Genomic DNA, 8,698 nt, shown 5'->3' with positions numbered 1-8,698 from the left:
GTACATCAAAGCCCAAGATACTCTTGGATGGAGACAGTTCATGCTGTAAATTAGAAAAAAAAAAGAAAAAAAGAATTTTATAAGAAGAGCAACAAACAAAATGGATCAAGAATGAGGGAACTGAGATTAAAGAGTTTCCCAAAGTACCAGGCATGGCTGGATTGACTGATATCCTTGATGACTGTCAGTAAGCCAGGACACCAGGGCCCAGGACAGCTGGAAGAGGGCCATGTACTCCTGACTGGGTCTGTGTATTCAGGAGGTGTCCCTCAGGAGATGACTCAAACCAGAGCCACAGAGCCGGTCCTCAGTGCTCAACAAGGGAAAGTCCACTATGGCCGAGTTACTCAAGAAGCGAGGTGGTACCACTGCTAAGAAACGCCTTTATTTCAAATCATTCTGTAGACTGTGAGCTTGGGTGAAAACCCGTTTGGAAGCCCTATTACCAAGACCAAGTAGATAAAACCCCAAAATAGCTGAAATGTAAAGGGGCTGTTTAGCTACCTGGTTCTGCTCAGTTTGGAAGCAGGCATGACTCTTCATGGTGGAGACGTTACTTGACTCAGTCCCAATAGCCAAGAGGACACCCCACCCCCTTTGCAAAAGAGCTGTGCGTGCGTCAAGGAGACTCAGAGAAGATATACCCTTGCCATGCTTGTTATGCTTACTCTGGGGATCTACAGACAACAGCCCGCTAGTATGTTTCTACTCTTTTAGCAATTATTAGCGAGTACAGGTGGGATAGCCCGGTCCTTAGAGCAGTGAGTCAGCTCAGATGTAGGTGGGTGTCCAGCACATCCCTCAAAGTGACTCGTGGCAGAAATGAAAGCCAAGAGTGCAGAAAATTGTCAGTTACAAAGTACCGGGCCCCTGAGGGCACCCACTGTCCCTGCCCAGCCCCGCCAGGCTCCCCCCACCCTCCCATGGCCCAGGACCCCATTTCAGCCCAGGCCGGAGCCATCAGTCAGGAAAGGTCCCGATCAGAGTTACCTTGCTTGAGGTAACTTACCTTCATCAGAACTCAGATGGAGGCAGCTGTGGCAACAATTTCAAGCACTTAAAATATTCGAAAATTTAGTACAATTTTCTGCCTGTTTTACCAGTAGCCTTGCAGTGTTTTCAGGAGGTGTTTCCCAACGGCTCGTTGAAGGGGAAATCACAAAAAAAAAAATCCCCGAACAGTAAAACCACAAAGTATGGCAATTTGTCAAAACAAGATGTAAAATAGGGGCTTCCTTCCATTTCACCCCAGTACCAAAACAAATGTCAACAGCTCTCTGTACCTCCTGCCTGGGCAGCTGCTTCAGCCTCAGGTGGGTCAATGCTTTTCCCTGGAGGTTGGGTGACCAGACCATCCAGCAAGAGGATAAACAAAAAAAGCCCATAGGTAAGAGGACTGAGGACAGTGAAGGAAGGACAAAAGAAAAACCAACCAACCAACAACAACAACAACAACAAACTACAGCAAAGGAAACTACAATAAAGTTTCCTGCAAGCAGAGCAGAGGTACAGGGAGTCCGGATACGTGCTCCAACCTTGGCTGATGAACCTCATGGCCAGCAAGCTGGAGCAGCCTGGTTTGACCCGTTCAGTCCTACCACCAGTAACGCCTACATGCTCTTCTCTATACAGCCAAGTCCAGCAGCTAATAAATGATGCAGGAAGCCTGCCTGGACAGAGGATAATTCCAGGAGGTGCAGAGATCGGGTTTTCCCAGAACATCTCTATAGTCAGCCCAAAGGCGATAGGCAGAATGGGCAGGAATTTCTTCTGGGAGGAGAACGTGAAGAGTATTGCAGAAACTGTGCTGAGATCAGCTTGAAGTTTTCAGGCTGCATTTAAATAATTTCTGTTTGAGCTGCATGGTTGAAATTAATTTGCACAGCAGCTCTGCAATGGCATGTAACATTTTTTTGTTGTTGTTCAGCTAGAACATTCGTTCTCTCTCATTTGTAAATCAGCCGCTATATCCTGTAATAACCTTTTACCGTGTGGTTTTCTTCTGTTCATCCATTTGTTTAATGAGTTGGGTTTGTGGGTTTTCTCTTCATTTTTCTAATAGGTATTGTAAGAGTGAAGCTACTGTGAGAGCAGAAGAGCGGATGATTTCTGTGCTAAAGCTTTAGTAGATTTTGTGAGACGATTTTCGGTCATATAAAACCTAAAATTGCATTAAATAGTCTACATAGCTAAAGCAGCAAAGAGCCTGACAATTAACGTTTGCATACCAAAAACTGCTCAGAGTAAATTTAAGCAGTCCCCCTTTCACAGAAAACTTGTGTAAGCATTTTGTCCTGATCACTTTTTTTTCTGCCAGGGTGCTGATATCTAATGCATCCTTTACTTCTTACTCCCACCTAAGCTTGGTCCCGACAATGAGAAGTGCAGGTAGCAGACGCCTGCCCTGGGACTGCAAGACAGCAGCACCCTGTCCTTGTTCTGCAGCTTTGAGAAGCAAATCTCTCTTACATCTGACAACCACAAACTCGATAGAGTGAGTAGGAGTAAAATATCCGTGATAGCTGATGTGCACATCAATGTCTCTGTTTGTTACAGGGATTCTCAGACACGCATGAGTCCGCACACACGTGGGCATGCGTAGGGGTCCTACCAGGAAATCTTCTGTTGTCCTCGCAGATAAACAACACAGCTTATTGCTTCCAGTTTTTAGTATCATAAACTATATGAAGTCAAAGTTTATTTTAAACCTTAACCATGAAGATTTCCTTTTAAAACTACTGATAACTCGCAGCTTATGATCAACTCAGTTGGGCTCAGCTTCGGCTGGACATGCCTGTACTCATGACGACCTCTGTTCAGGAGCCACAAAATGAAATGGTGGCACTAGAAACTTAAGCAGGGTTGTCCTGCAGAGCCTGAGGAAGTGTGGTTAGCCAGCGTGCAAGTTCTTTGTTGATAAAGGTTACAGTCAAACCAAAATGGTTTTCATATAGTTTTAAGCATAGGGCTGCACCACTAAATAAACGGTGTGCTGCAGCCTCAGAGTTATGCTGTGATCCCTTTGGCCAGGTGTTGTAAAGCTTGTAGTGAAGGCCCAAAGCAAGAGACGACCACCAATTTTTGAATCTGTTGCAGTCATTAGACAGCTGAAAAAAGAAATTATGGACTGCTGACTACCGTTCAAGTTGGGAAACCCCAATTAACAGCGTAACAAACCCAAGGAAGGCTTCCTCATTAATAACCAGTAATGACAGCCAGGGAGCTAAACTGGTTCCCAGAGGTTCCAGGAACCCAGGAGTCTCCAGAATCGCTACCTTTTTGCCCGCTAACATTTTCCTCATAGAAGTTATATCATCTGGCACAAGCATATACAAGAATAAATTTCAAGTGAATTATACATTCTGGCATTTGTCTTTCTCCCATACAGGCACAGTAATGTCTCCTGGAAATCATTTGCATCAGAAATTCCAAATTTACAAAATGATCTTTAGAAAACTGATGGGACAAATTTATAAAGTAGGTGCAGCGATTGAGCCCTCAGCATTTTCATTTGCACATGCCAGTATGGATTTGCGCATAAGACTGAAATGAATAAAAAGGCAGATCAATTCTCAGTCCAAAAATTGTATTCTGTGCATGAAAGTGTTGCCTTATGAAGGCACAGGAGAGCTGTAAGTATTTTGTTACAACGGCTGTCAGAGGGGTTTTTTTGGGAAAAAAATAATCCCCGGTTAAAAATAGTTCTCAAATTTTCTAGTTCATTTCTTCGCTTGACTGAACTGTAAAAGATTTAGTTCCCTAATTATACCGACACAATGGCTTAGCTTGTTGAGTTGCGAAAGCTTGCTGTTATTCTTAATCAGCATCTCTAATTCAGCAATAGTGAGTCTGTGATAATGAGAGAAACCAGAAAAAGATTCGGGGTTTCTGCCATTAAAAACAATTAATTATTTCCCATGTATTTTAGTGTTGAGGCACTTCTTGTACTTGAAGCTGTGAGACCCCAAAGACATTACCGTCGGAATAATTTTTCTTCGGCAGTTACTGTAAATTGCCAGGCAGCGGGAGGCTCGACAGCGGTGCTGGCTGTTCGTGTAGCGCAAGCCCGTTTCTGGGTTGTGAGATGACTGTCTCACTGCTAATGGGATAACAGAGCTCACTCTGCAGGGGAAAGGCTTAAAGACTTCAGATTAGAGCCATCCTTGGCATAACTTAGAAATACTCAAGCTACATTAGCATTGAGTTGGATCGTGGAATAGATGTTTCCTTCTTTCATTGTTACCGATTTATCTGAATTTCCACTGTTATTTAATAACAATAGATTTTTCCTTCTGAACTTCCTCTTGAGCCTCAACAAATTCATATACTTGCTTTGCTCTGCTCTTTCACCTCCTGCATTTTCTTGTTGCATTTCCTAGGAGCTTTTTCTATCACCTTCAATGCGGGTATTATCTTCTTTTCTTAGAGGAAGTTAGAGGCGCTCACAAGATCACCGATGACATAAAAGGGACCACGATTTAAATTTATAAAAACCCCTGCTTTCAATTTTTCTTTTTTTTTTTTGCCATTTCAATACCCAGATCACACATGTTAGGAAAAGCCGCATCTTGGAAAACCGGAGAAGCCAGCTGAGACCACAGACAATCCCCACTCTGACACTTACAGTGTAGTATATTAGTAATAGGTTCATCTTTAAAAATCAGAAGTGGGAGTGAAATGTAGTTCTTCTCTTGGGCACAGAAGAGCTCCCCTAGCTGGGTACCCGTCAGGCCGCTGCAGCCGGTTCAGGAATGCTGGACTGTGCTATCAAGCATCCCTTAGCTCAAAAGCAGGCTGCAGCGCTGGTTTTCGCGTCATCTGAACACTTCCCGAGCTCACGCTCTGTGCCTGGCTCTTATGTCGGGCAGCGGAGAGCAGCAGCACGCCTAACTTTACAGTTAACTTTACCAGTTCTCAGTTAGGAGCAACTGGAGAGATTTGGGAGGGAGGAGCGAGGAACATGCCTCCTCCCTTCCAACTCCACACGGTCCCAATCTCAGCCGCCATCTCCCCTCAGTCTGGAAGGGCACTGAGGGGTCTCGTACCTTGCCGCTGCCCCCGCTCTTTTGCAGAGAGCCATTGGGCGGTATGATTCGCACGGTGGCTATTTGACTATATTAACCAAAACCTGAAGCCGTGCACCTGCCTTCTCTCAAATCAGCTCACAAACTCAGAGGTCTGAACTTGTTCCAGTTTGACTAGCAGAAGGAGTACACAGACCAAGACAGTCATGAACACCAGTTTTCCCGCCCCATTTCCTCATCTTTCTTGCAGGTACTGAAGAGTGACCTCAGAGGTATGTGCAGAGAGCAGAATTACCACCTTCTGCATGTGGCTTTGCATCTGAAGTCCGTTCCACCTGGCTGCTCACCAGCCCCTGGGTTAGAAGTCTCCTCTCCTTTTGTCCAACTCCCCACTTTCTTCATACCCTTTAAATTTCCACCGAGTCTCTCAAAACTTCTGTGAGATTTTTGACCTTTTGTGGGCCCTCAATCTCTGTTCTGCTTTGGGGGAAACTCCACTGCGAAAAATCCCTTCTGCGCAGGCCGCCTCGCCTGGACTGGCTTCTCCATCCCGCTATTCTCAACATGTCCTTTCTGAAATGTGAGCTACTGAGACTGGTCTCATGTGTGAAACATGTGGTATTGCACATGTTGGAACATCTGATGACAAAGCAACTTCAAAAACAAAAATATTGCCAGCTTCTTGAAGCTTTTTAAGCTGCTATTAACCACGGACTTCCTTTTGGCTGAAGCCTGTGAGTGACAGTATGTGCAAGCAGAGCGCTCATTAACAGCCAGGATGTTTGAGGGCGGCGCTCCCTGTGCAAAGCATATTTAATTTTATCAGCTAATCAAGCTATTTTTAATCACAAAGCGCTCTTTGAAAATGACAAGAGCACGCGAGAGCCTAAAGATGGCTAGATATAGAGGCAACTATTTCTATTTTGAAACCTCTGCTGAGAAGATAAAAATTACTCCGAGGCTGAAACGCAGCGTTTCAGCGTTTACTGTCTCTCTTGTCAGTAGAAGTACCATGGGAGATGGTACTTCTGATGGAAGAGCAAAAAATAAGTTAGAGAGATAATACACAGGAAGCCAATGTTATGTTAGATTAAAAGCAGCCTGTACTTTCAGTGACAAGCTTGGAAACTAGAAAGGAAATACTGCGATACTAAACTATGCAGAACATGTTATGCCTACACTCTTTTTTTCCCCCCTTTATAAAATAACATAAAGCACAGAATTATCACCAAGAAATGGCAGGAGCTAGATGTCAAATGGGCAGGCTGCTTTGCAGACCCATGAAGAAGAACCTGGCTGCCTCTCTCGGGTACTGAACTGTCCTGCTCTCGGAAGGAGATGAACAAGATCATCTGTATATGTAAACGGTGTCTTTATGGTTCATAGAAAAAGCCCAAATGGGGGAAAATCATCCCCCTTATCTGTGCTGAAGAGAGAACCAATTAATACAGAACTGAAAAGCGAGAAAAGCGAAAGCTGATCTCTTCCCAGCTCTATTCGGACCGGCAATCCCCAACGCTCGAACCGGGTGCTTCACGTGACCCCTCAGGAAGGCTGGAGCTCAGCGGTTTCAAGCCTAGCTCAGGCACCTGCTGGGTGGCAGAATGAATACAGGCTTTGCTGGAATCTCCCCATGCCAAAAAAGCCCTAGCCCAAAACAACCGAAGTAAACACTTACAGGCTAATCCTCTTTCAGTAGAGGAACCGATGTGAAGGTGCAGAACAAAACCATTTACTGTGATTCTTTTTTGGTTTCATAATCTTTTAGCAACTGACTATGTTTTTATCTTAGTAAAGATGTAGCCTGTGGTTAACTGATCTGCATCTTTCACTTTTTCCAGAACAGTTGCCACAGAAGTTTGTAGCTCCGTTGTCTGAAAAAAAAATCAGTGTAACACGTACATAGTTTTATTTCTATGGTTTCTCCTTTGCCTGGCAGGCCGTCTTACTCTGCGAGACGTTTCATTCTTTTCAAGACAGCTTTACTTTAGTTAGGCAGTTTTAAGACCTCGATTTTAGTTTCTAGGCAAGTATGTGTCATAGAAACCAATACAAAATCAGTTTAGGGTAACACATATTGCACTGCGGCTCCTTTGTCAGCGATGGTGCTGATGCTACTGCCAACTCAGTATTTCGTCTTACAAAGGGGAAACCCCAGCAGCTGAGAGTCATCCATTCTCATCTGCACTTCTCAGGATCCCATCTTGGTAAATCTTCCAAAATTACTATTTTGCATGATGCCACAGAAGTCAACCACACTGAAGATACCTCTCAAAATACTAGATACGCATGTTCTTTGGATAGGGGAAGGGTGTTTTGGCAAGACTGTGACCTGGTTTTGGCGAGCGTGCTTTTATTCTGTTGTCCTCCTTTAGTTGCTCGAGGGTCTGGACAAAATCCTGGCCTTTACAGAGTCAGAGCTGAAACTCACACTGGTGTACCTTGCTGTTTAAAAAGCCCAAAGCCATGATGAATATAAGCGGTGAAATGTATGTTGGGGCAGAATTTCCTTTCCAATGCCATCATTTCTACATTCTTCTGCTCAGGAGCCTACAAGTCTTGTTTGGCACCATCTACTCACTCAGCACGCCATAAACTGCAGGAAGCCCAGTCTTTAACACTTACTTAACAGAGGTCAAGTAAAGTGTTAGCAGGCAGACTGCTGGCTCGCCACCTGGACAGAAGAGAGGCATGCTTTTTCTCTCACATTGCTTTGTGCTCCTCGTATTTTGCCCGATAAATTTGAAATAAGATTATTCTTTAACTGCTAGACGTTCAGACTATGTGCAGCAGCTGCAGACTCCGTATCGATATATCTATACTATAGAAGAAGCATTTTTAGAACCTATGTAACTAGTGGGTCATTTCTGCGCCCTGTTGTATGTGATATCATTGACTAAGGCTGTGTCATGTGCCTTACCACAGGTGCATACATACCGCATAGACTATTCTGGGAGTCAAAGCATCACACACTGAGGGTGAGAATTGTGTTATCCTCGCTGAATTTCTCTCTGCACGCCATACTTAAGTATTAGTAGTGTTTTACAGAGGATGCCATCCATTGCCTAGAGGTTAGGACAGTCAGCAGCCCCCGCTACACAGGCAACAGGACGGGGACATTGCTTTCCTGCCAGGTGGACGCCTTAACCAGGAACCAGATGGGATCATCGCCCATCTCTTTCTTGGAGCATCTTCCAAGGTCAGGCAGGGGCTGGGCTGGAGATTTTGAGACTATACATTTGAATTTAAACGCCTGAAGTCAACCTCCTGTTGACTCTCCATCCCACAAGAGATTTATTTTAAGCTAATCTTAGATGCCTAAAAAAGCTAGAAATCTAAGCCTGAGCCGGTAACGTTATGCTCCCACTGTAGTTAATAAAAAGAAGGGTTATCAGACATCCAAGACAGGTTGAATGTCTCTCTGTGGGTGCCCATTTCTTCCTACCAGCCGCAATGGGGGACCAGCTCAGCCAGACACAAAACTTTTAGATGCACAAACTGGAGCAACGGGTCATGATGGAGATGTCTGCACCCCATCACCACGCACACATAGACAAAAGCGTGGCTGAGAAATCCCGCAGCTCTCTACAGCGCCGAACTGCAGTATTTCTGAAACCCACTGCAGATTTTAATAGCTGTCATCCATCCTAAAAATACATTTGCACCTCTTTCCC

The 8,698-nt window shown here is 44.5% G+C and overlaps 1 protein-coding gene across 1 annotated transcript in view; it reads right to left on the bottom strand.

The window, feature by feature from the left end:
- Window positions 1-5,080, bottom strand: part of TUBGCP5 (tubulin, gamma complex associated protein 5) — a 53,085-nt gene extending 48,005 nt beyond the window's left edge. The window contains exon 1 of the mRNA XM_009331307.1: window positions 5,046-5,080. Within this exon, the coding sequence (XP_009329582.1) occupies window positions 5,046-5,080 (35 nt within the window). The remainder of the gene's footprint in view (window positions 1-5,045) is intronic.
- Window positions 5,081-8,698: the final 3,618 nt, after the last annotated feature.

Source organism: Pygoscelis adeliae, unplaced genomic scaffold, assembly GCF_000699105.1.
Source record: "Pygoscelis adeliae isolate BGI_AS28 unplaced genomic scaffold, ASM69910v1 Scaffold149, whole genome shotgun sequence".
NCBI classification, from domain to species: domain Eukaryota; kingdom Metazoa; phylum Chordata; class Aves; order Sphenisciformes; family Spheniscidae; genus Pygoscelis; species Pygoscelis adeliae.
Note: the sequence above shows the minus strand (reverse complement) of the source record. Positions and strands in the feature narration are given on the sequence as shown.